Here is a 26,079-nt window from a genome sequence, read left to right as displayed (position 1 = left end):
GAGATACTATACTCGGGTTCGGATTCTCATGGAGTCTGGGTAGGTCAGTTTACGTGTTCCTGCGGATGCAGAGATGGGCAGCCCCCTGAATCCTAGCCTCTTATCTCCCGCATCTCAATCAGAGAGGGCATTTGTCTGGAACTTTGTGTGTAGTTCGATGGCGTCAGCCGGAGCTACCGCTAGCAACCTCCTAGGCGCCGTCTTCAAAAGAGGACGGAAGATAGTAGCCCTGTTGGGTAGGGTAGGCGGCAATGCGGCAGAGAGATAGCAAAACCACGTGTCTAGACCTCCCCCCCAAAACTTATGCCACCCACTTATCGTCACCGGCAAAACGGCCCTACCTTGCTTTGGTGGAAGGGGCGCCAGAGAAACAGAGGAGCCAAGCCAGCCACCATCGGGCGGCGGCAGCGTGCCTGCCATGTCCTTTTGCGCTCGGACGATGACAAGCAGGAGGATCTCGACGTGCCCCGCTCTCGACGACAACTTCTTCTGGTACGCCATCCTGTACCGGCCTAGTGTTTAAGCGGTTGGCCCAAGGGTGGTTTTCGGTTGTCTAGGTTCAAGAACCATGGGACGCCTTTCTCTGGTGATGAGCGACGACGAATCCCAGGGCGGTGGAGGGCGTTTCTTTTGCTTCTGGCTCTCGTGGCCCTTGCAGCAGTTTCGAATCCTTCCGCTTCTAATCGTGCACGAGCTACTTGCAGAACCATACAACTAACTGCCTACAGCTGACAGACAACTTGTAAGAATGTTGGCAGACGGTGCTGACGAAAGTCGATAAGAAATATGTTAAGGGGGAAGTAGGATTGAAAGAGACGAAACTCGACATATTGGAGCCCGTGCAATAACTCGAATGTCTCTGAGGTACTTCCATTCCCACACATGGTTTGCCCCCGGACTCGAGTGAGTGTTGATTATCTGTTACTGCTGCTAGGCTTTGGTAATTATTCAGGAACAATTGCCAAACGAGGATAAGGTACGGGATACGGGAGATGAGAGACGCGAGAGATGACGGATCTCAAGAGTTCCATGAACAAGCCATAGCTTTCGGCTCCGCCGGAGCTCGCATCTTAAAAGTTCCGGTAATAACCCAAATTAGGAGGCGGTGATCTAAATATCATAGCCGTGAGCCCTGCTTACATCACTTATACAGGAAACAAGACTGTGCAACACGAGTGCAATTCCCAATCTGCACGCTTGCTTGATAGCACCTAAACCTCCGCCGAAGAATCGCATTTCTACCTCACGTACGAACCACTGGTGTGTCGTACATAGAGGTTTTGAAACTGTAGAGGGGATGACAAGATGAGCCGAATACCACTTGAAGACTCTCCATCACTGGGTGGAAAAATGTTACTATGAAGATGCGAACTAACGCACTCCCTCTGGACTTGTTTTCTGGATGCTTGTTATCAAGACGGGTTTCTAGTTTCACAACAATGTTAGACGCCCTATTAGACGTTACAATGGTAGGTACCTAGGTATCTTATGAATCTTGAATCTCTAAAATACGGAGTATAAGCCCTAGAAATAAGCTCCAAAACGTAGAACCGCCCTCTTCTCGGACGCCATATGCCGATAGTAGCGGATGAAATAGTATACAAAATATCGTATGATCTCATTTAGCTGGCATGTCTAGATGTAAAAGACCACAAAAGACTTGCCGCGAATTTTGGGCTCATCATGTCTCTATATCTACCACGGGCCCTTTCTCGTCAATTTTGACGAGGCGATCATAGTTGACGTCCAGATTCTCGGCGAGGCTCAGGGACCGGGTGAGCATGCTCTCGTGCCTCTCGCGCACAAGCCTACGCAGAGCCGCCATCAGGAAACCCGCCGTCACGTCGACCGACCAGCTGTCGGGGATCAGGGACAGCACCTCAAGGGCGTCGAACCAGCCACCAAAACGCTTGAGCAGCGCACCTGTCTGCTCAACGCGGTCGCTGACATCGTCTAGTATGAGGAACTCGGCCAGAAGCACGCGGAAGAGCCGTACCTGCGTCTCCCGCGTCGGGAGACTGTCGCGACGGCCTGGTGCCAACGCCGCCAAGGACGAGCCCCCTCGCAGGCAATAAGAAACGGCCGTGTCGTAATCGCCCAGCCGGTGGACCAGAAGACGGAGAGCATCCTCGTGGCGTCTGGCTCGTCCGTCAAGGATAATGGCTTCGGGGACGAGAAGCTGCTGCTGGGCAGCCCCGGAGTTTTGGTCTTGTTCCGATAACGCTAGGTTAGCCGAGTCGATGCGCTCACGGATAGCCGCAGCATCATAGTCGTGGCCCCCACCGAGAAGTTCTAGCAGGCGCAGGCGGCTCTGCCAGGCTTCGTCGTTGGGCGGGGCATTATCTGTCAGGAACCGCACATACGTCGGTTTCGGTGGGCGGAGGGCGCGATATCCCTCATATGACGCAATGACAGTCGCGCGCGAGGCTGGCGAAGACTGCAAGTCGCCAATGACAATGTCAAGGTAATATCTGATCAGCTCGTTGACGTAGGCTGTACTACCTTTCCCAAAGACCAAGTATTCGAGGTAATATCTCACCGCGTCCGGCGCTTCCTCTCTCAGTATCGCCACAACTTGAGTGGGCTCAAACTTCGGGGCTTTGCCTTTCTCGTCTGCAAAGACCTGGACACCAAGCCTGGGGTTGCGAGCGGCGAGCCACACGCCATATACCTGCACTAGCGCCTGGTTGCTAATGTTTGGAAGATAGTTTTTGACCCGTTGCTCGCCGTCTCCAAGCTCCTCCCCTCTGTCTTCCTCGCCTTCGACGATACGTCGCCACGTTGCGAGAACATCCGCCGCCATCTTATGGTGTTGGTAGAGCCGGCTGAGGACAAAGAGGCGACCGTACGACTCAAGAAGGTCCACAGCTCTGTCAAAGCAGTCGACTCCATGATCGACTAGATCGTACAGATCCTTCCGGACAGAGCCGGTTTTGGCAGCCTGACCCTTTGGCGTGTCTTGGTCAAGCTCTAGGAGAACTAGTAGTAGGGATGCGTCCACGGTCCGGAAGACCTCGTCCGGTATGCTGCCAAATCCTTTCTTTTTCCTCCATGCTGTGAGGAAACGCCTCAAGAACAAGAGGACGTGGTGGTCCAAGGAGTTGATTGTCTGGATACTCGGACGGATCTCCTCGCTTGAGATATAGCCCTCGACGGTAGCCTTCACTCCGCCGTAAATCCAGATCCCTTTCCGATTCACCACAATTTCGTTTCGAAGGGCTGGAATTAGTGCAAGGACAACTCTGGCGTCCAGATCCCCGCCTAGAAGGTTCTCCTCCATTGCTTTTGTTTCTGCGTCGGAAAATCGCGGCTCTGGCGAGCTGAGGAATGTTGACAGGAGCATAATGCTGGCTCTTTGCCGGATATAGCCGAGAGTCATAAACTCGAGTTCTGTTCTTGCATCTCGGCCCTTGATTGTGTCCAGAAGTGCCAGAATTTGGTGCCTCTCGTCCGTATTTCCCACTGTGGCATCTTGGCCTCCAGAGGTTGCAAGCTCAAGCGCCATCTCTAGTTGCAAGAGTAAAGGATTCCGAACAGCCCACCAAATATCGGCTCCTGCCCACACAGCCACACGTGAAGAAGTCTTTGCAAGCCTTCGTACGAATTCCCTGCCCTCCTTGTTCCTTGTAGCCTCCCAGTTTGGAGGAAGTGACTCATCATCCGACTCCAAATCTCTATCAAATAACTCCTTCTCTTGAGATTGCCTCTCCATGGACAGCGCTGTGCGGGAATCCATGCTTCTCAGGGACATGGTCGGCGTGTCGGGATTGCCCCGAAACGGCGAGAACCGTCTTTGGCAAAGCTTATCTACCACCTCTTCGAACAGTGTCTCCTCGCTCTGCATCAATGATCGGATGCCTATCGGGGTGTTGGGTATTGAACCTTTTGTCTCCGTGTTTCCGACCTCTAGCCAGAACTTTTCAGGCTCATCCTCTCCTACATTCACGTCAAATCGTTGTATCTCGAGACCGTGGTGCAGGCCATCTTCAAACTCTCTGACCATGGAAGCAAGGACATATCCCTCTTCCTCGGTACCAAGAGACGGTCTCGATGAAGAGAGGTCTGATGCTCCCCCATCAACCACAATTTCGCGGGGATATCTATCGAACTCCAGGGTCGGTCGGGTCGGGTCACCGTCTAGATTCACAAACATGCCAATGCCTGGATCAAGAGGGCCTGTTCCTGTGACAAGGAGAAACTCTTCCGAGGCAGGCGACAGGATGTGAGGTCTCAGGAATGCCGATCCTGTTTTTGGAGGTGACACTGTCCGCGCCGGAACCTGGGCGCTCTCAGGGTGGGCGGCCGCTTCTCCTCCGGATTCTGTTGGAGGGGCAGGGAGTGGCTTGTCTGAGTCCTGTTGGGCACGGCTTGAAGACGATGCTCTAGGAGCAGGGCTTCGGGAAGGCGGCGGCGGTTCAGCGTCTTGGAAGACAACGTCATCGGCCTCTGTCGGCCTCCTATCGTTTCTGCGTATGTTACCGGTGATGAAGCCACCCAAGCTCGTACTACGGCCATGGCCTTGTGTATCGTGCGGTGCTAATAGGGAACGAGCGGTGGCAGAAGATGAACTTCTTAGCAGCCCACCATCTGGCCCGCCAGCAATGTCTTGGGCCTGACCAAAAGTCCCCCCCAGCTGCGAGTCATCCAAAGATGAGATGCTCATGAGGGGAATCTTCAGCTGACGCTCAACATCCAACAAGGAATAGCTTTGGGAATCGGCTACACATGCTATTGAATCTCTGCGTACCGAGAGGGTGCTGCCGGCAAAGTCGATTTTCTAGAAAACATTAGACATCCTTTTCCTTTTCTTTTTCTTCTTCTTCTTGGCAGGCCTGGCAGAGTAATACGTACTCTAATAACGCGAGCATCCTCGGCCCCTATTTTGACTACCTGTATCCGGCGGTTGAGCGAGAGGAGTATAGTCACACCCCTTGATCTATCATCCGCGTCACCAGCATCATCGTTCAGGTCGACGCCGCCAATCCAGTTACAGTTCTTAACTTGAGTTCCGTTGAAGACCTCACTCAGCTCGGGTAGGGAGTAGAAGGTCACGGTCCAGTTGCACAGGACGCAGAGCTTGCCAACGCGTGGCAACAGGAGGATCTGCTGCACACCGGGGCGCGGGCCATTGGTGGCAGCGGAGGCGGCTGAATATTCGGGATTCCGGCGGGAGGCTAGAATAAAGGAGGCGCTGCTCTCCGGATCATGCGGGTCGGGGGGGATACGGAAGAAATGTAGCAGCTCAGACGCCGTGGTGCCGATGTAGAGGTTGCCATCTATGCGCCAGCCCATTAACATCCCAATTACACTCCGACTGCGGACGAGAAACACCAGAGCTCATACCTAGATAGTCGACGCAGTTGATCTTGATATCCTCATTGGCGCCATCGGCAGACAGAGGAACGTCGTGGAGCAGCTGTCGTAGTACGAAGGGGCCAGCTCCAGGGCTTCTTAGCGCCTTCGGCAGCCTTCTCCTTGCATCAGATGCCATTGTACACCGCACACCATCATCACTAGGACCTCCTACAGCTCACAGGCGATCCTGGATGGAGCAGCAGGGCGTTGTTCGGTTTATTTCGGAGACGCGCGGCTGGCCAGTTGAGGAGGCTATTCGAAGGCTGCGGCGTTAGGTAAGGCTGGGATGGAAGCTCTCGTGTGGTTACGCATTCGCATACGGCAGTGGGGAAGGCTGAAAGATACCTAGGTACGGATACATTAGCTCCTTAGGGCGTTAGGTCTAATTGGGTTTAGGGGTCTTCTAGGCTAGACCCTGAGCCACCAGTGGGACGCGTGCCGCGGACCCATCCGCTTGGGCCAACCGCCAGCCGTCTCGCAGGACTTTCGAGCCACCTTATTCCGAACGCTTACAATTAATTCATCATCACACAGACTCACAGCCAAACTTCCGATGTTCCATCATTAAGGCGTCACAGCGTCATTGTGGCTGTTATTACCTCAATAAACCGTTGGGATCTTTGCCATCTCCGCTACCCCAGTCCAAGAATTCCGACGACCAACTCGTCTCTTAGGCAATGGCCGACGGCAGCGCCCCTGACACCCCAACAACGGGAGCGAGCATCCACTTACCGGCGCCCACAACTGGCCACGATGTGGCCAACAAGTTCCAGAGCGCTATCTCACAATGGAGAAGTAGGCTGATTCTCATGTACTCTCTTTGCGCTCTGACTGGGTGCGCCGAGCTGACCGACGCGTTCGTCAGGCCTCGACTTCACATCCTTGGTCTCAAATTTGGACAACACGGCGTCCGAGATCGTAACATTTCAACGCGATTCGACGGTCCAGAGGAAGGATCTTGCGCAGAAAACCAAGGACTTTAGGAAGTTGGACGATGGAAGCAAGCTGTCGGAAATCAAGGGCCTACTAAAAGGTACATCCGGTGGCAACTAGGCGAAAATGTGGAAATATGTTCTAACGCCGAGGAATAGCTTACCAGACCTTCATCGACCTCCTGGCTAACCACTCAAAATCCATAAACTCGGCCTTTCTTCACGCCTACACATCGCTTTCCGAAGCCCCAGATCCCTACCCTCTTCTCGAGGCTTCGGTTGACTCAATGCTCGTGTCCGAGGACACACTACCAAAGCTCAGCCAGGAGAATCAGCATTTACAGGAAACAGTTGCCGGGCTAACATCCCAACTTGAGGACACGGAGTCCAAATTACAGACAGAGCGCGACGCAAGGAAGCAGTTACAGGAAAACCTCGAGGGAAAAGTAAAGGAGGTTGAGGTCTCGTGGACCAGTGTCCTCGATGAAAAGCAGGACAACTGGGCGGCCAAAGAGAAAGCCCTAGAGGACAAACTAGAAAACCAAGAACGCCTACTCAACGAGATCAAGGCCAGCTATGAGGTCAACCAACGGCTAGGCAAATCCGAAGATGCCGAGGACAGCCAGCGGGGGCATTTCACTAGTGCCGAGCTGGAAATGGTCCACTCGGACCTAGAGCGTACCAGTGCACGACTTGCGGAGGTAGAGGCCCGGAACGAGCAGCTACGCTTGGATCTAGCGCAGGCCAAGTCGCAGGTGCCTGCACAGCCTGCGCTCGTCTTGGAAGACGATCCTGGTTATACGAGGATGAGGTCTGAGAACTCCTCGCTTATCCGGAAACTGGACGTTTCGAGGGTTGAGAAGGAAGGGCTAAAGAGGGATCTTGATACGAGGCTCCGCAGTCTAGAGAGAGAGGTCGGACTGCTTAAAGAAGAACGAGACACTCTCAAGGGGAAAGTACAGAGGTGGAGCGACTACGACGACGTCAAGCAGGAGCTCGAGGTGCTCAAGAGCATCGAATTCTCGACCGGAGATGACGACGACGGGAGGGATCCTGCCGATGATCAGAACGCAACAGTCGTTAACGGCAAGGGAGACACGCTGGAGCAGCTTCTCCTAGCACGCAACAAGAAGTTGGGCGACGAGCTCACAATTTTGCGTGTGTCGCATCAGGATCTCCAGAACAGACTGCAAAACATGCAAGAAGATCTCTCGAGGACGAATGCTGAGCTTGAAAAGTCTCAGAACCTCAATGAGAAGCTTGAGGACGAGCTTGCGACAATCCAAGCCGAGGCGCCCAATGCCTTTCCGTCAGGCGCCTCCGTGGCCGGCACGTACGTGAGTCGGTACGCCCCATCGGTGGCGCCAACACGTAAAGGGAGGACGTCACCCACCTCGTCAATCATAAGCGGCTTCAGCCCGCGCGACTCTAGCAGCGAACTGATGGGCGGCGGGTCTGGTATCCTTCCCATGATCACAGCACAGCGCGACCGATTCAAGAAGAGGAACGCGCAGCTCGAGCAGGAGCTGTCCGAGTGCAACAAAAACATGTCACAGTTGCGGCAGGAGATTGCCGCGCTCCAAAAGGACAATCTGAATCTCTACGAGAAGACACGTTACGTGTCCACGTACAACCGCGCGGCGCCTAGCTCGTCGTCGTCGTCATCCGCATACGCCTCCAACCCTAACCCCTCGACTGTCTCGGTAGGCGGGGGCAGTAGTGGCAACCCGGGCATCGTGCTAGACCGGTACCGCAAGGCCTATGAGTCCAATATCTCGCCCTTTGCGGCGTTCCGGGGTCGCGAGTCGGCACGTGCTTACAAACGCATGAGCCTGCCGGAGCGCATAGTATACTCGGTCACGCGTATGGTGCTGGCCAGCCGCACCAGCAGGAATCTCTTCGCTATCTACTGCGTTGCGTTGCACCTCCTCGTGTTCTTCTCTCTTTATTGGCTTGGCACCATCAACGTGGATACACACGCCAGCCACTTGAGTCATAGTGCTGCGGGAGCCGCTGCTGCTGCCGCCGCGAATGGAGGTGTGGCGGCGGTGGCTGGCGACAAAGCTGGCACTGCTGATCATAGGAAATGGCAAGAAGAAGGGTTTAATGGACAATGAAAAGTTCGACATGGGCAATGATGATGACGTTGCGTGTAATTGTGTATAATGCGACAGGAGAGGGGGGGGTGGGTTTAAAAAAGGTGTGTGGTATGGGGTATCAGTTCTGGCCATTCATCCGAGAAGGAGGCTTTGCTTGCTGATGGTGGTATAGCAAAGCAAGGAGAGCATCCTGATTCTTGCACACCGGGATATTTTACCTGTGGGACGGGTTTGAAGACGGAAGGCGGTTGCAAGGCGTCTGTAAAGACCTCGGCGGCTACGTAGTCGGCATCGGGCGGACTAGTTGCCATCCTTCTTCCGAGAATGCCTGGTGGCCGGCCGCTCGATCCGTTATCCGCCCACCTCAGTTTCCTGCTTTTACCATTGTTCATATTCCATGGTCTGTAATAGTGCCCGGCGGTTGAACCACACAAAATTGTGTGTGTTGTATTGTACCTATGTTTTATCGCGTAGCAGCTGGAGGAGTTTGATAATCTTGGTTCACACATCATAGTCTTTGGAAAATATGGGGAAGAGCAGAGCAAACAAGTAATCGATTTAGGTACACTGACACTTTTCCAGGGAATGCCTCTCGATCGTACTATTCTCCGCAGACTCTTGCACGGTGAATACATATCAATTCAGTACGACTCTGAGGCCTTGTCGGTGACTTCCAAGGCCTCTCATACACTCCAATCCCTAAATGTTTGTTAGCGTGGTACCTAGATACTTATAAATAGTAATGATCATGATAAATATAAATGCTAGGAAAAGCCTGTCATAGGTATTTCTAAGATAGAGAAAGGCTTCCAAGATTCTAAAATAGGGATTCTAATAGCTTTTTCCTACCTTTAGGGCAAGCCGTAAGTTATTACGGCCTTTCAAATCTTAGAGTTTCCGGCTAACAAATATTCAGGGATTAGACCAATCCCGCCACGAATTTTACATCATCACATGCGGGAAATTGTAATTCGGATCAAGAGAATATAGGAGCGTTAAGATTAGGTAGGCGTCGGCTTCATGTGCAGCCATTGCCACGATGCCTTTGAAGACCTTGGAGTTGCATCCGGTGGCGGGTTGAGAACCTTCGGCGCTCCGCTTCTGCTGCTTCCCGCCTGCTGCAGAAGTCGATCTGACGTCGAGCGAATCTCCGGCCAGATCTCGATATTGGGGTTTCCTTTGAGCTTCCAATGGTGGGACTGGGCGGGCTTTTTGGGCGCCATTGGGGGGTGTCTGGGTCTGGATGGACGGGAGATCCACAACATGGAAGTCCACAGTCATGGATGATGGTGGGGGGAGGGAGATGTGTTTGGAGGGCTACGACGGGCGGCCAGCGTCTAATTCAGCGGTGTCAGACAACACCCCCCTGCAAACCACGCGGGTGTTTTTTTAGTCGATTTGCTCTGGCTGCTTCTTGGCCGCTGCAAAGTCCCCCGTCCCGGGCGCATAGATAGGTAGTTTTGTAGAACGTGACTAGGACAGACGGGTAGTGAGAGCCGCGATCGTGATAATGGGAATGACGATGACGACGACGACATGGGAAAATGGACACCTAAAATGGCATTTTAGAAATATCTCTTCGCCGTATCAGGTCTTCCCCATGACCCTCAACTCAAGAGAGAACTGAATATTTTTATTAAAAACATCGGTAAGTAAGGTATGTATAGGTCTAAAAGCTTCATGATAGTTACGTTGTTTACAGATTTTCGGAGACAGTTGAGATGCCCGTCCTGTCACTCCTGCCCGATAAACACAAGTCAATTTCGGGCTAATTTCTCCATTTTGACTGAGTTAATTAGCGAGGGCGGGGCAAAATTACGATGCGAAAGAGGGGGTAAATATCCCAGATGTCTATTTTTGCCCACATTGTTTGCCGCGCTTCCACACACGTTTCTTTTTTTAGCCGCTGGCGCTAACTCGATCCCCGTCTGTGGACGGGCTTCAAACAGTACAAACCTCACCACTGGTGAAGGGCATACCATCGGCTAGACAAGTGAACTACACCCTTTTATTGTCGACTCGGCTGTTCTACCAGCCGGCTACTACGTTCGCGTTGAACCATGATGTTTTGCCTGTGTTGGCCCGGTCCCATCTCCTGAGTGAAGAGCGAGCTCATGTAGAACCCGAGCCTCGTTCGTCATAGGTCTAGTGAAGAGTTCAGACGGGAGGTGAATCAGGTTCGTCCGTCCCCGAGGTGTTGGAAGCACAAGCGTCTCTATAGCCTCCTTTGTTGAGTCGCAAAACTCGCTCAAGGGGCCGCACATTCGTCAGTCGCTATTGCAGTTACCCAAGGCTTGATACCCGGGGTTGCCTTTAGGTTTGACAGACTGCAAGCTAACAACTCTTCACACCTGGCAAGTTTGACAGCCAAGCTCCCAAAGTTGCTGGTGCGCGCCACCATTACAGCGCTCACCGAGATACTCTGGCGTGGGACAGGTACAACTATGCATTGGAAGTGCGAAATTCGTCCAAACAATTTGACCCACAGTGGAGACGCACGGCCCCGGCGCTTGCAGCGGGGAGCCGGAATAGGATGACAGGGGGCTCCCCGCCATCTTGCAAAGAGATCGCTTGGTTTGACCAGTCAGATAGCAGCTTTCCAATTACAGGTCCATGTAATCCCTGTCCCACCTTCCTTCCCGCCGCCGTTGCGACCCTGTCGGCGGCTGGCCCGGCGCCCTTTTTCTCAACCAAGCTCTCGAGGGCTTGCCCAGTGGCGCCTCTCGGGCAGGAGCTTCTCTCCATCTGTCGAATATCCCCAGTGGGATAATATCCTCCGCGAGGTACCCAGGTAGGTTCCTGCAGGCGGGGCGTCGCGGCTGGCCATTTTACTTGTGCCGCCCGGCTGCGGGTAGAAGCTGGGCGCTCTCGTCCACTCAGTCGGTCGTACCGTACACGCGTGCTATAACTATAGCCTTCCCCAGTGCTCCTCAAGAGACAATGTAGACTTGAGATCGGCACTTGACCTCCCCTCCTCGTTCATCCCATTCTCTTCTCTCTCTATATACCGTCTGGTTGGGCACTTCCCTCATCCTCCCTGTGACGGTATCTGCTTTTTCCCTTCCTCTTCCTTTCCTATTTCGGCATATCCAGGTTGCTTTCGGTTTCTGGCCAACTAGGTCTCGGGTCTACGGCGCATCTTCTGAACCTCCATCCAAGATACCTATAACATCGCTCACATCCCTACCACCGCTTCCGCTTCCGCTACCGCGTTCTCGAGACCGCGCAGTTGACATCCCGCCCCGACTCACGGCAGCCTTGATATCACCTCCTCACAACCACAGCCGTAGCCATGCGTGCCTCAACATTCATCCTCTCAGCGCTGGGCTCCTCGGTCTTTGCGGCTCCCACTTTCCCAGACCTCAACGTGGCCGCTGCATTGCCCGGTGGCATAGATACAGTGGCCGAGTACTTCAACCTATTGGCATCCAAGGTTCAAGCGAGCAAGATCTTGATCCAGGCGCCCGTCTGCGACCTCTCCAAAGCTTTTCTCCCGGCTGGTATGGATCTCTCCTCAAAACCCTCATCCGTCGTTCAGGTCAACAAGACTCACATCTGAGATAGCACCGACCCCTCTCCCCCCGCCGACTGCGGGTCTGTACCTTAAGCATGTTGCACTTGGCCGTGGTACCCAGAACTACACATGCGATCTCAAAAATGCAACCGCCGTTCCGGTCGCCAACGGCGCAGTGGCCACCCTGTTCAACGCCTCGTGCCTAGCCTCGACCTACCCGGATCTTGCCAGCTCGCTGTCTCGTGCTGCCATACAATTTAACCTGACTGAAAACGAATCGAAGCTTGCTCCTTCCAACCTCGGTGTCAGCGGTTTGCATTACTTCACCACCACCACAACTCCCTTCTTCAACCTTGATGTCAGCCAAAACTTGAAGCTTGGCGAGGCACAATGCAACAAGACCAACAACACTCCAGCCCCGGCAAATGCGGCTAAGGGCCAGAAGGGAGAGCCAGCCGTTCCGTGGCTGAAGCTCGTGGCCAAGGCTGGCGCCTCTGGCGGTCTTCAAGAAGTTTACCGTGTTGAGACTGCGGGTGGCAGCGCTCCTGCGAGTTGCAAGGGGTTGACACCAACCTTCGAGGTGCAATATGCAGCACAGTAAGTTATTCCTGAACGTATGAAGCTCAATACGTAGTACGCTAACACTTGATTCATCAGATATTGGTTCTATGCGAAGTAAAGGCAGCTCTCCGGCATGCCGGCAGCAACAAATCCGAAACGAATTCATGAAGACTGTATAATAGGGCATTTTGCTTTGCACATACCATGGCGTGCGGGCGTTTGTAGGCGCTCGGCGATATCGCCTTATTCTTTCGCTTGTTTGTATTTAATTTCATGAACGGCCGGAAAACTTCCCAGGGGCATTACTCGATGCATAAACACTTTGAGTCTCTTTTTATCTTCCTTGACCTCACAACAATACTCCTCGCATACATAATATATCATCTCAGGGTCTCCGCAGGACCGATCCTTCACCGGCTTGGGTTGCTAGGAGCTAGAAAATGGGGGAAGAAGGGAGATACTATCATGGCCTCAGGCTGACAGTAAGGCCTGAAATCAAGATAGTATAATACACATGCTATCAAGCAGATAGTCATTTGACCATCCTGCTGCTTGTGACGTGTGACACGACATGAACCATCGAACCCGCAAAGCGAGTGATTGTCATTTACCTCGCCCGAGTTGACACTGGACGCAACATGCTCGTTCCCCCCCTCCGAGCTTCAACTAAGAAACTAAACCCACCGACACACGCACGTTCAGTAACTCACCCACCCACTAACGCATGCATGTAGGTACGCACACCACACATACATATGCGCGCCTCTGGCCGACAAGTTAAACATTCGCTGCGAGAAAAAAATTTATTGTCTATTGATGTTGTGACTGGGAGAGGGGGCAGGGTATTTAGGTCTCTACAATCCAATCCCTGAATGTTTGTTAGCGGGGGACGTTCCAAGATTTGAAAACCTCAATACCTTAAGGCTCGCCCTTGAGATTTTTCGTCAAGGGACATGAAAAGTCATTGGAATCCCTATTTTAGAATCCAAGAGGCCTATTTATTCCCTAAGTTTACCTATTAAAAGGGTTTCCTGGCTGGTTTATTTGTTGGGCTATAATGGTTGTTCTGCCGAAGTACGAAGTACCACGCCAACAAACATTCAGTGATTAGATTGTATTTCTGGAGCGAACAGACAGACAAGGACGCGGAAATTACTGGCCTATATGATATGGACACACCGGCCCCAAACTCGGCGAGAGGCCAGATGGCGGGGCCAAAAACACGATGATTTGGGATCGCCAATTCAATGTCGAGAACTCGCTCATTGATTCCCGATTCCTGCTTCATGTTTACCACGGGGTGGCACTGACTGTAGAATTTGATAACCCTCTTTATTTTCTTGTCCGATCCAGGGGGTAGTCACCCCGCTCACTTGACGCGCCTTTGGATGTGGAGTAATAACCTGTAATAGTCTCACTGTTTGCTCATTCTTTTCCTGTCATTCGACGCTACCCTGGCCTTGATATCATCTACTTAATATCTACCCTTGGTAATCAAGACGGCTCCGTCCAGTTGACCACGTCCATAACCTGGCCTACAGCTGGGTGCGAATAGCCTATCTTCAAGCGCAAGCGCAAAGGCTGGGAATATAAAGAGTCAGCAACGAAAAGAGCGGAATTGGAATTGTGGTGATCTTGTGGAAGATAAAAAACCTACCCCTTTACACCCTGTTACTCTCATCATTTGCGTGGCCTCAGCCCCCGGACTTATGTCCGTAGATGAGATGGTGAGCAGCTGAAGCTTCTGGGATTTCGGAACAGCCGCCTGAAGACCGACGTTGGATAAAGCGCTGCCAGGAGAGGTGTTGCGGAACCGAGCTACTGCCTGGATCGCCCCCTCTGCATTTCTTTGCATTTGAATAATCACGTTGAGGCCGTTATTATTGTAGCATGGGTGGCCAGCCGGAGCTTGGGATGCAATGTTCACTTGAGGAGGGGAAGGGGCAACAGCGGAGAATAAGTCAACACTCGCTGGGGCTGCAGCGGCTACTGGAGCAGGAGACAGAGTTGAGATAGGGTCGTGGGAGAACAGATCCATGATAGACGCCACATTGGACTGTCCGGGAGGTGACGGGCCGGAGGGAGGAGGTGAGCTGGTCCCTCCGAGAATATCTGCTAGCAGGTCGGTGTTGTTTTGGGAGCCGTTGACTGGCGAGGGGCTTGGGACATTGCTGTCGCCCATAAGGTCAAACAGAAGGTCTTCTTCCTTGGGCTTGACGGCTTTAGATTTCCGGTTGGCTGCCTTGGTTGACTTCTTTGCCGCCTCTCCGAGGACGCGCGACTCCTCCTTGATCTGAGGGGGCGGCATTTTTTCCAACACGCCACGCCGGATTTGGTCATAGGAGAAGAGATTTCCAAACTCGACCGCACGCTGTTGTATTTCGACATTGAGGCTTGTCTGGTTGTTCTGAAGGAGACGGCGAATCCTTTCGACCTGGGCGGGTTCCGACAGCCGGGTTGTGAGTTTAATGAGAGCCGTAATAAGGTATTCGGTTGTGACTTGGTTGGCATAGCTGCTGTTCAGGATGGTTGAAAACAAATCAACTACCTCGCTCTCCTTGACCTCCTGAACAAGCTCCTCTTCTTCGTACTGGCCACCTCTGAGCAGGGCATCGCCATATTCACCAATGCACCAAGCACCAGCCTGGGTAAGGCTTTCCTGGGTGATATCCTTCTTGAGGTTGGTGTATAACTTCTGCACGGCATATGTCTGCAATTCAGGCGTAGTTGCAATGAGACGAACAAAAGACGAGAGAATCTGCTCCTTGACATAGTTGCCAGCCAGAGTCAAAACGCGCAGCATGGTATCGAAGTGCCACCGCTTGCTGGGAGCATACCGGTCGGCGGCGATGCCAATTTGGCTAGTCATGGTCGGCTTGAACTCGTTGTCGGCTACTTCTAGGAAGGCTAGTAATTCCCTTAGTAGAACGCGAACATTGCTGTCGTTAATGAGTGTAAAGCTGAGATCGAGTGCCCGCCTCCTGATGCTGATGTCCGGATCTCTCAGACACTCCAAAATCGTATTTCGGTGTCTTTGAACAGCATTTGTATCGATGGCGACCACCTTGACTAGTGTGTTCAAGGCAACGTAGCGAATATTGTTGTCCCTGTTAGTTAGAAATTTCCCCAGAATGTTCACACCCAAGACCCTCAGGCCCGCGTCGGCTTCAATATCCAAGATGGTAAGCACCGCCTCGTAAAGAATCGAATTGCCAACGTTCTTGGACGAATCCGTGTTTGTAGCAACCTGCGCCAGAATATCGTTGATTTGTTCCGTGACTTGGGCGTCTCCACGGGCGAGGACTCGGAGCAAGCGAAGAATCTTAACCTGCAGGAAGGGATCCGTAACCCCCGTAACATCGTGCTCGGGAGCATAGCCAGAAGATGCCAGCCCCTTTAGGATCCTTACGAGGGTTGGCACGAACTGCCTGAACTTCTCGATGATAGCCTCATCGCCGCCCTCGGCCTCCTCAGACTCGCTTGCCTCGCAGAGACTGGTCATCAGAGTTAGGCCGCACAGCAGTACGCCGTGATTCCTGTCCGACAACAGCTGTGTTGCCTTCTCGAGGAAGTGTTCCTGCAGGTCTGGGACTTTTCGGCATATGCGCATCGCGCAGAGGGCCGCCTTCCGGCGAATATAGGGGTTCGCCGTAGATATTAGGGTCTCGATCTCAGTAAACAGGTCTCGCGACATCTCGATCGAGGCAATGTTTCCTAGGGTACAAAGAGCGAGGCCGACCACATACTGGTTGGAGTGCGACAGGTCACTGGTTGGGCAGAGTCAGCAGACCGCTCATTGCAATTTCGGAGGCTTGTTAGGGGGCGCCATTGACTGAGACTGCCTTGCTCGTACTTCTTGAGGGAGTTGGTAACCAAGGTCAGGACCTCTTGGTTCTCGTCGAGCAACAAGCTGGTCGCCAGATGCCCTAACCGTTTGTCGGCGAACCGGGGCGAGGCTAGGAGTTTCAGGCACTCGATCTGGCCGAAATGCGTCCGCTCGCCAAGGGTGAAGAGGTAGAGGAGCTTGGCCACATTGTTCCGCCTGTATAGCGCAATCGATCAGCAGCTTCCTTATCTCTAGAAGGGGGATTGCCCCTTGATCGGCCGAATGGATGCAAGGCACGGAGAAGTTGGGTAGGTGCTGGGCAGGTAGGTACCTGACGCTGTGATCTCCGCTCTCCTCTCTGAAGCTGGCCCTGATTGACGCGCTCTCCTTCTGGATCACGGCTCGCTCGTCGGCAATGGTCTTGGCAGCGCGCACGTTGCGGATGAACTGCTTGACTGGGAGCGTGGCAAGAGGTTAGCCAGCGGCCAGGCGCATCCATCTTGAGCGAGCGAGTAATGGAGCCCGTTTCCCACTGCACTGGGCGTGGCACGAAGCTAAACAATCGTCAGGCGCGAGCGGGGATAGCTGAACTTACGGGAGCTCATGGTAATATATTCTGCGCCTACACGGGGGCCTAGAAGAGGATCCTAACCAGGACGGAGCGATGAAGTGCGCGTGGTGTCGCTGTGCAAATACTTTGAATGCACTCACTCGCTGCGCACATCGCTGTGATGTGGCCCCCCAATTGTACAAGTCCTAGCGTCGCTGAGAGGTTACCCAGCCAGTGCCTCAGGCAGAAACCCCCTGGCATGGGCCTAAATGAACCCCTGGTACAGTTAAAGTAGCTTCAGAAAGGAAAGTGGACCCTGCCATCTCTGACCGTTTAAACGTTGCCCGGCTTCGAATCGAGAACTCCCATGCAATAGGTAACCAAGCTCAAATAGCAACCCGAATTCTGAGCGCTTTAACTTCTAAACCAGAATTATATATGAATCAGACTAGCATATGAAGTTCTCATTCTTTGGAGCTCCGATGCTCTTGGAGAAGTCGAGGGACTTCGGAACACCCGTAATCATTTAAGGAAATTGGAGGCTTCACTTCTAGACACTAGTATTCTATATGTATCACAGCACAAATATATCGGACGAGAGCGTTTCTCTATGCTTGGTGACTGTGCAATTCCAGATCGATAAGATCCATCCTCTCCAAGTTCAATACACCTTGAAAGCAACCTAGCCAGTATTTCGCTGAGATGCCCCCAACCTTAACGCCTTTGGAGGCCATGTTACGCCCCAGGCTCGAAGCAAGCATCAACACCCGAGTCTCATATATAACGACCCATTTCGTATTATGGGTGAGAGAAAGCTTCAAGAGACTATAACGCCAAACCAAAAGAACCGGTGATGCTAAGTACTGTATGAGGTCACATAATACTATGTCAAGTGCGTTAGCGAAAGATCCCCAATGAAGAGTGCCACCAAAGGAATTGCTCACCGTGACAACATCTTCCGAGGACGAATCATCAAAGTGAGGCACGTAGACGTATAGGATCAGAGCGTGCTCATCAGTAAAGCAGGCAATGACCCTCCCCTCCAGTCTGCCAACGCTTAGCACCCTGCTCCAGTCCTTGCCATCTACGCGGACCGTCGCCCATTTGTTTGCGCCAGCATTCTTATATATGGTGCTGGGATGCTCATTCATCGGCACTGTGAGTTGTGCCGGGTCGAGCTCGGGGTTTTCGAGTTTATCCCACACACTCGTAATGTCTAGGGTCTCGGCGACTAGGCGTAAACGCAACGAGCCATGCATATTGGCCGATAGCTCTAGCTTGGGATTCTGCAATGCGCCAGCGGCGCGGGTGCCTCCCGTGGTGGCGGTCGTGAGGGCCAACTTGGTAAAGCGATCCGAGATGGCCTTGAGCTGAAGGAGCGGGGGCAGTTGAATGTAGACGTCGGGCTCGCGCACTTTGGGCTGCATGATCAACTCGACCGAGTCCGGGTGCAGCACCCGCACGGGTATGTCCTGCGTAATCACCTTCTCACGCTCACGTTTCATTGTAAGTTCCAGCGACTCCTGCTGGAACAGTTCCGCAGCATCGTCAAATGGGTCGGGATCTTCGTCATAGCCATGGCCACCAACGCAAGCATGGCCCCGGCCACCGCCGCCTCCAAATTGTCCACCGCCACCGCTCCGGGTGTCTTGTGCGCCGTCCTTAGTCATGGTATGGATGGTCATCGAGAGCATCGGCACGCCATCGCGCTTGGTTAGACGTAGGTTGGCCTGGTTACTACCAAACGCAGATTTGAGAGCGCGCTGGAGCGGTCCCAAGGGAAGCTCTAGATTGATTGTGTTGTTTGCCTCGGCTGACTGGAGATGGTAATTATCAAATATCAACTCTGCTGAAAGAGAACTGTGACGTAGATAGATATTAGTCTCCTAGACGAACCCGCTAATGTGAGAGGGAAAACGTACGCCCAGACTTGGGACCCCGTGTCCGGGATGACCGTGAACCGAACCGTGTCATCGTCGAGGCGCAACCACGCGATTCTCTCAAGAGAATTGAGAGCCGCTGTCAGTTCTAATTAGAAGGCGCCTAACGTTAGAAATTGGGACATTCAAGGTATGGTATCTTGTTGACTGTGACGGCTCACTAGAGAATGTTCGGATATTCTTGAGGTCTGTCCTGAACCGCATTTCGCTGATCAGTAGATGATCTGGATTTAAAGTTGTAGTCGTCCGTCATTGAACGCCAAACTGCCCGCCTCGTTGATCTTGTCATTCCCGTGCTCGTAGGGAATACTGATGAAGATACGGAATAGATCATGTATTTCAGGTATTACTGTATCCGTAGATGCTACAGTACTTCGCCCATACGCACGCAGTGAACTTGAACCAAATGGCCGAACCAAAGCTTCCAAGGGTGACAAGCTCCAGCCAAGCTAGCGCGGGGTACCTAACACAGACCCCGGTAATCTTTATCGCCGGACCCAACGATTACCCCCACCATAAGTCTCCATCAGCAGTGGTCTCGAGGCAGGTGCGGACCCAACAAGCTTCCTGGCAGCTGTCCTAGTTCAACCCATCCGGGACTCCTGTTCCCGTCTCTGGCCTATCCAAATGCATCCGATATTCCGTGAAAAGTGGTGAGGTATCGTGAAGATAAGATTAAAAAATGTGGACAGCGTAATAATGAAATTCTATCAGCCGTCGCCGTGCGTAAATTTCTGGCCATCTGGTAGTAGTGAGATCGGATATGGTTTGATAAGTCTGCCAGCCAGCAAAGCTACCCCTCCTATGCCCCGCTGGGTTCTTGGGTAACCCACCATCTCTCCCACTCAGGATCCCTGGGTTTGGGGAACGGATCGATCCATGGCCCTTGCCTGTCAAACAAAACCGCCCTTTGACCTTGAGAAAGTTCCCGGTCGTCGGACTGTGTCTGGGGCCCGGCAAGGGCACGATGCCTACCAAGCAGCTGGCTTGGACGCAGCTTTAAGTATCGCAGCAATCCGACTGCCGCCTTCCATTTCGACGCAGGTTTCCTGCTTCTTCTCCGACTTGCTCTCCCAAGCTGGCAGTATGCACAATCAGAAGACTGTAGTTCCTGAATGAGTAGCTCGGACACCTCAACAATCCTTTCGCCCTCGGAGCTATTCGGTCTCAGCAGGGCGGGCAGGACAGGGTGTCCGCAAATGTGGTAGGCGATTTGGCGGCAGACGGGGCACGATGGGCGGTCCTCGGCCACGACGTTGAGATAGTGTTTGATGCAGTAGCTGCCAAACCTGTGACCACAGGGAAGTATGCTCCAACCTTCGACGATGCCCTCGGCGTTGCGGGTGCCGATGGACTCCTGGCAAATGGGACATATTGCCTCAACCTCGGCCTTAGCGCTTTGCTTCTCAATGGCCGAGTCCTTTTTGCCAGAATAGTAGCGAGCCTTTTGTTTCATCATGATGCTCATGATAATAGCATAGATCAAGAAAAGCCCCCTCGTCAGGCGAAACCGGAAGGCGAGACGGGAGATGGGTGCAACGAGGAGCCGAAAAGTGGCTAACAAGGGCAGAGTGAACTGGAGGGCGAGCTTGTGCATCGAATGGGAAGCCAGTGAGAAGCCTGTTTCTCGGTTCTGTTTGTATGTAGGGGTCAACGGGAGGAGGGGAGGCCGGGTGCGGGCGAGGATGGGAGCTGGCCATAGGCAGGACGCCTTGCCGCATGCAGCCTGAGGCTGAGAGATGGAGAGGATCAAGGCGATAGGCAGCTCTCGGCACCTAGGCTTGAAGGAGAGTCAAGGGACGGGCAGGTCGGGCTGGGCAGTGGGTAGGACCAACTGCAGGTCATGGCATGGGCTGAGCCCTTGGTCAGAATAAAATTCACTTTCTTAACGTCCCGCAGAGAACTTTAAAAAATATCCTTTTGTCATCCTGTCATAGTATCGAGTTCTGTTATATGGGCTAGGTTTCCCATGAAGGAGCCATCCGTGAGAAAGTAGGTCGGTTGTGCTGCCCAACAACTGGTCAGTACGGCACAGCTGGCGTGTGCTGCTGACCTGCCCCTTGAGAGGGAGCATCGCCCGGATCAGGACCTAGAGGGGGTGGTGCTGGAGGTTTGTATGCTACGTGCATTTGAAGGGCTGGGCCGTGGTACATACAACCAACCGGCTCTCTTAGGCCAGCAAGGTATTAACCTTGGTAGGTACCGATGTTGCCTGAACACAGCTATGTCGCCTTGGGTTGCCTTTACAGTTGCGCAAGGCTGGAAGTGTCTAACTTGCATGGTATGTGTCAAAGGTAGCATGTATATTGTAGAACCGAGCTGCAATTCAAGTTCCCGGCCAGGAAATATTTACTGATATGGACAGTGATTGACTTGAAGGACAAGCAAGACAGATTGTGAAAGTGGGGATACAGTGCCGGTTGGGTTTGAGTTGTTATTGAAGAGAAGGGACATCGAACGGAATGGTATCACGCAAGACATTCCATCAAAAGACGTGCCTCAAACTCGCGGCACCCACCTGAGATAGAAATGCACGCCATTCCTTCGGTAGAAATATCCATTCGCTTTGGCTAGAAACCCTGAGGCCTTGTCGGTGAGTTTACAGTAGTCGAAAGCCATTCATACCTCTCAACTTTTATGGTGAAATCTCGGAAGACTGGTAAAAGTTTGTATATGAGATTTCTATCTCAGACTCTTTAAACAGAATATGAAGAGATCGTGTGCGTACATAGCGCAAGTTGCAGACAGTGAACGACAAATTCGTAGTTTTATGAACCCAGATTGTAGCCCTCCTTCGTTACTGGATGGAGCAGTCAGTAAGGAATGGATTTCCAAGGATCCCATACGGAGGAGGTAATTGAGGTATTGGGTTTTATCCCACTACCGCGTATTTGAATACTCTTGTTTAGTGCATACTTTGGTGCGCGTTTATCCAGTAATTTGTCCGTGCGAGGACGATTCCAAATGCCAAGCCAGTCTCACGCCACTTTCAAGCGGTTCGCATTCTTTGGCAATCTTGACTCAGAAAAGCGACGTTAACGGCCACAACATGGACTCGGAGGCGCCGCAATCAACAGCCCTCGTCCGCAAGCGAGTGGACAACGAGCTGATGCCACCGCCGCCTCCGGCGAAGCGGATTAAACGGCCTAAGACGGTTATTGACGAAGACAGTTACACCCAGGCTCTGTCGCAAATCATTGCTCGCGACTTCTTCCCGGGCCTCTTAGAGGCCGAGACACAGCAAGAGTATCTTGATGCCCTCGATTCGAAGGACCAGGAATGGATTGTCAATGCAAGCCGACGGCTGCAAAGCGTCATGACGCCCGGTCGGCATCGAGCACGATACATCTCATCAGTACATCCCGGTGGGCGCACGCCCATTGGTGATGCGGGCGACACGCCAATGTCCACGGCCGTCTCTTCAATCGTCTCTTCAACCCTCGACCCTAAAGTGGCGATCGACACAAACATGAACCTTGGCGCATTTCAGGCGAGATATACAAGCGAGGATAACGAGAGCTTTTATAAGCTGCTAGACAAGCAAAACCAGAAAAAGGTGGAAAAATACGCATGGCTTTGGACAGGAAACAAACTGCCGTCCAAAATGCAGCAGAAGCAGAAGGAGGTCGAGAATAAACTTGCCAAGATCAGAACAAGCCTGGTTGACGATGGCTTCAAAAAGGACAGGCTAGCCATCAAAGACAAGGATGACCGACCCGCGGCTCCAAACCACTGGAACTCGAAGCCAAACAACGAGTTAATGTTCCCTCCCGAAGGTGTGGATGACTTGCTGGAATCAGTTGCCGAGCGAGCGCAAGCAGAGTCTCGGGCTCCGCCGAAATCAATCGTGTACGAGAACACAAGAGTACCGCAGCCCCATGCCGCTAGAGCCGCCAGGGCGTCGTCTCCAACGCTCTCAGAAATAAGGGGCGCAATTGCGGGAAAGCGCTCTCCTTTCGATCAAGAGTCTAGCCTAGCTGGTGGCGGCAATGAGACACCACGCATCAATGGGTACGCGTTTGTGGACGACGAGGAACCCTCGCCCTCGCCACAAGCTCCAGCACCGATTATCGACCTTGGTGTGGGGGACGCGACGCCAAACCCATTCCAGCTTCAAGAGCAGGGGAAGCGCGAGGCTCTCCATCACCGCATGGTGGACCGGATTTCGCAATCTAAGCGGACATCAGCTCGGCTTGGAGTCACGGGAAAGGTGGAGAGAACCCCGGTGCCCAAATTCCCCAGTAGCCCGCGGGTTTCGGGCGGCTTAACGCCTGCCGCTCAGAGGCTATGGGGCAAGATCGACAGTGCCGGAAGAAAGGCATCCGACTCACCGTTCAGCGGCGCAAAGGCAACGCTACGAGGGAGAGCATCAGGTCTACGCAACATTACGACATGAAATAAATGGGAGTCTGCGCGTTAGCGAGGTTGGGGTTCCATGATAACGAAATGCATAACCGGTACGGATTGGTGAGGACAGGGGCGTATTTGCTTTATGATACCTAGGATCATCGTGATAAGATGTTAATAAGAAATAAAAATCAGCGATCAGCAAGCATACAAATCGCACTATATTCTGCCGATAAATATTATGCGGACTTTTCGATAAATAGTGATATGAATGTGGCTGACCACCCATCCAAGATAGAGGTAACCTCCTGCGGGATCTGGAGCTGGGAAGGGGCCTTTCCCGGGGAGCTGGGTCGCCCGGGAACTAGCAGGGGTAGTCTTATTACCCGAGCTCTCCTTGCCCGCCGTGCATGAGGGTGGCATTCTGCCCCAAAAATCTTGTGACTCCACACTGTCTGTCCCCCGGCCTGGAAAGCGCCGACACTCCCTACCGCAAACGCACTCGACGGCCAGGGCGCGCTGCCTGGAATATGATGGGACTGTCGAGGTGACAGAGATACAGTTTCTGCATCCTTCACTCTCCCCAAATGAGGCTTGCAGATGTCCTTGTAGACCTGGCGGCGGTTGCGAGTGCTTCTCGTGCCGTCGCCTCCAAGCATGTCGCACTCCGCGCCCGCCAACTCGACCGTTTCACCAAGACGTCTAGTCTCATGTCCAGTCTTGGACAGCAAAAGCAACAGCCACAGACACAGCAAGAGGAACAATGGCAGCATGCGTCGCAATCCCAGCACGAAGAGCCAAAGCACACGCGGGCTGATCAGGCCCGGCATGAGGTAAATCCTTCTTCGCTTCCTTCTTCTGGAGCCGAGTCAACAATAGTAGCGACGTCACCGCGAGAAGGCAACACTGGAGAAAGGCTTGACTTTGAGCCTGCACCCTGGGTAGACGCTAGAGCAATTTTTCAACAGCCCCGTCCACCTCCACAATTCCCGAGGCCATCACCGCCACCCAAAACGCCCGTAGAGAGTCTCGTAGACCAGGCCGGCGCCTTTCCGTCGGCCGAGGTCGATCTTAACGTCTTTCGAACCGGCAGGGGCTCAAGTATCCTAGGGTCTATGAAGAGAGAGGCTCTGACCAAACGGCATGATCCAGAGCCGGCACTAATCACCCAGCCTGTCGTCAACAGGACCGACGGTACAATTTTGCGCCAGCCCTCGGAAGACATAACCCCACGTGCTTCAGACGATGCCCTCGAGCCAAGGGCCGAGGCAACGTCGCTGTTGGATGGCTCAAATTCGGCGGCTGGTTTGTCCACCGATACTGGCACTGCGGGGGCAAGATCAACCGGGCCACTCTCGGAACAAGACGCGGTCCTTGTTGCTGAACTGACGGCTCGAGCTCCCGGAACTGCTACGTACGAACTCCGTGAGTCAAAGGTGCCGTCTACGCGGATAGGCAGGCTCTGGAACTACGGTGGTCTGGCCGCTGGCATGTTTGCGGGGGCTATCGGCGAGGGTTTGAGCCGCGCGGTGGGCGGCGGCAGCAGCCAGGGGTCAGTCATGCTCAGTGCGGGAAACATGGAAAGGCTCGTGGCCAAGCTCTCAAGGATGCGCGGTGCAGCCCTCAAGCTCGGGCAGATGATGAGCTTCCAGGACGCCAAGATGTTGCCAGCACCTATTCAAGAAGTGCTGCAGCGCGTGCAGGACCGGGCCGACTACATGCCGGCCTGGCAGCGCGACCGAGTACTTATAGCCAACCTGGGGGCCGAGTGGAGGATGCTATTCGATGAATTCGAGGACAAGCCCATCGCTGCTGCCTCCATTGGACAAGTCCACCGAGCGACTCTCAAATCCAATGGGGCACGTGTGGCCGTCAAGATCCAGTTCCCCGGCGTGGCTGACTCGATCAACTCAGACCTTGACAACATCAGCGTCTTGCTAGCAGCCGCTCGGCTGCTGCCCAAGGGCCTCTACCTCAACAAGACGATTGACAATGCCCGCACCGAGCTAGCGTGGGAGTGCGATTACCAGCGCGAGGCTGAGTGCGCCAAGCGGTACCGGAAGCTTCTTGCTGTCAACGACGATGGTGTCTTCTCGGTCCCTGAAATTTACCCCGAGGCCTGCGGCAAGCATGTCCTGACCATGGAGTTCATGGACGGCGTGGGCGTGACGCGGGTCAAGTCTTTTACACAGGGCCAGCGCGACTGGATCGGCACCCAGATCCTGCGGCTGTGCTTGCGCGAGATCACCGAGTTCAAATTCATGCAGACGGACCCCAACTGGACCAACTTTTTATACAACGCCGAGCGAAACACGCTAGAGCTGCTCGACTTTGGCGCGTCTCGCGAGTATCCTGACGAGTTTATTGTCCAGTACGTGCAGCTGCTCGAGGCCGCCTCCCGGTCCGACCGGGAGCAGGTCAAGACGCTCTCGGAGCAGCTCGGCTATCTGACGGGCCATGAGAGCAGAGCGATGCTCGATGCCCACATCACCTCTGTCACCACCTTGGCTGAGCCCTTCCTACAGTCGGCCCCCGAGCTGTACGACTTCCAAGACCAGACTATCACGGAGAGGGTCAAGGCGCAAATCCCCGTCATGATACACGAACGTCTCGCCCCTCCTCCTGAAGAGACGTATAGTCTGCATCGCAAACTCAGCGGTGCCTTCCTGCTCTGCGCCAGGCTTGGCAGCAAGGTGAGGTGCCGGGAGCTTTTTGAGCATGCTCTGGCCAAGATGGACACCAACATAAAACCGGACTAATGGAAAATAATGGGAAGTAGGTGTTAGTTGGTGTTGGTAGCCGCTCTAAAGTTAGACCGTTGTATGATTGTAAGATTCTGTTGTATGAATAGGAGTGAGCTAGAATATGGCGTTGAAGGGTCAGGTCTGGCCTGAAAAAAAAAAAAGAGCCATTATGGCCAGGAGCACAAAGTTCATCACCATCTATAATTAGAAG

The 26,079-nt window shown here is 53.4% G+C and overlaps 8 protein-coding genes across 8 annotated transcripts; 3 read left to right on the top strand and 5 right to left on the bottom strand.

Annotated features, from left to right (window-relative positions):
* On the bottom strand, positions 1-597 carry B0T26DRAFT_132740 (uncharacterized protein). The gene has a single exon (XM_060433363.1). It carries the CDS (start codon positions 499-501, stop codon positions 115-117), a length of 387 nt encoding a protein of 128 aa, XP_060300237.1. The 5' UTR covers positions 502-597; the 3' UTR covers positions 1-114.
* A 680-nt stretch (positions 598-1,277) lies between these two features.
* B0T26DRAFT_765273 (uncharacterized protein) lies at positions 1,278-5,677 on the bottom strand. The gene is made up of 3 exons (XM_060446458.1): positions 5,344-5,677; positions 4,852-5,276; positions 1,278-4,777 (listed from the first exon to the last, which is right to left on the bottom strand). The coding sequence occupies exons 1-3, from the start codon at positions 5,489-5,491 to the stop codon at positions 1,682-1,684; spliced, it is 3,669 nt and encodes a 1,222-aa protein (XP_060300236.1). The 5' UTR covers positions 5,492-5,677; the 3' UTR covers positions 1,278-1,681.
* A 355-nt stretch (positions 5,678-6,032) lies between these two features.
* B0T26DRAFT_747715 (CASP C terminal-domain-containing protein) lies at positions 6,033-8,404 on the top strand (the record flags this gene model as incomplete). Its single annotated transcript, XM_060444877.1, has 3 exons — positions 6,033-6,150; positions 6,221-6,388; positions 6,447-8,404. 3 exons carry the CDS (start codon positions 6,033-6,035, stop codon positions 8,402-8,404), a joined length of 2,244 nt encoding a protein of 747 aa, XP_060300235.1.
* A 3,274-nt stretch (positions 8,405-11,678) lies between these two features.
* B0T26DRAFT_672055 (uncharacterized protein) lies at positions 11,679-12,579 on the top strand (the record flags this gene model as incomplete). The annotated part of the gene is made up of 3 exons (XM_060439407.1): positions 11,679-11,886; positions 11,951-12,497; positions 12,558-12,579. The coding sequence occupies 3 exons, from the start codon at positions 11,679-11,681 to the stop codon at positions 12,577-12,579; spliced, it is 777 nt and encodes a 258-aa protein (XP_060300234.1).
* A 907-nt stretch (positions 12,580-13,486) lies between these two features.
* B0T26DRAFT_694334 (adaptin N terminal region-domain-containing protein) lies at positions 13,487-17,010 on the bottom strand. Its single transcript, XM_060441236.1, has 5 exons — positions 16,883-17,010; positions 16,619-16,742; positions 16,315-16,503; positions 14,119-16,228; positions 13,487-14,042 (listed from the first exon to the last, which is right to left on the bottom strand). The coding sequence occupies exons 1-5, from the start codon at positions 16,890-16,892 to the stop codon at positions 13,956-13,958; spliced, it is 2,520 nt and encodes an 839-aa protein (XP_060300233.1). The 5' UTR covers positions 16,893-17,010; the 3' UTR covers positions 13,487-13,955.
* A 425-nt stretch (positions 17,011-17,435) lies between these two features.
* Positions 17,436-19,158, bottom strand: B0T26DRAFT_694326 (checkpoint protein Hus1/Mec3). Its single transcript, XM_060441235.1, has 4 exons — positions 18,939-19,158; positions 18,760-18,865; positions 17,782-18,697; positions 17,436-17,720 (listed from the first exon to the last, which is right to left on the bottom strand). The coding sequence occupies exons 1-4, from the start codon at positions 18,979-18,981 to the stop codon at positions 17,694-17,696; spliced, it is 1,092 nt and encodes a 363-aa protein (XP_060300232.1). The 5' UTR covers positions 18,982-19,158; the 3' UTR covers positions 17,436-17,693.
* Positions 19,159-19,579: 421 nt separating this feature from the next.
* On the bottom strand, positions 19,580-20,233 carry B0T26DRAFT_636688 (uncharacterized protein; the record flags this gene model as incomplete). Its single annotated transcript, XM_060436853.1, has 2 exons — positions 19,580-19,667; positions 19,719-20,233. The coding sequence occupies 2 exons, from the start codon at positions 20,231-20,233 to the stop codon at positions 19,580-19,582; spliced, it is 603 nt and encodes a 200-aa protein (XP_060300231.1).
* A 1,593-nt stretch (positions 20,234-21,826) lies between these two features.
* B0T26DRAFT_738106 (nuclear protein Es2-domain-containing protein) lies at positions 21,827-25,883 on the top strand (the record flags this gene model as incomplete). Its single annotated transcript, XM_060443544.1, has 3 exons — positions 21,827-23,081; positions 23,502-23,577; positions 23,717-25,883. 3 exons carry the CDS (start codon positions 21,827-21,829, stop codon positions 25,881-25,883), a joined length of 3,498 nt encoding a protein of 1,165 aa, XP_060300230.1.
* Positions 25,884-26,079: the final 196 nt, after the last annotated feature.

Source organism: Lasiosphaeria miniovina (genome assembly GCF_030549165.1).
Source record: "Lasiosphaeria miniovina strain SMH2392-1A chromosome Unknown B0T26scaffold_2, whole genome shotgun sequence".
NCBI lineage: Eukaryota > Fungi > Ascomycota > Sordariomycetes > Sordariales > Lasiosphaeriaceae > Lasiosphaeria > Lasiosphaeria miniovina.
Note: the sequence above shows the minus strand (reverse complement) of the source record. Positions and strands in the feature narration are given on the sequence as shown.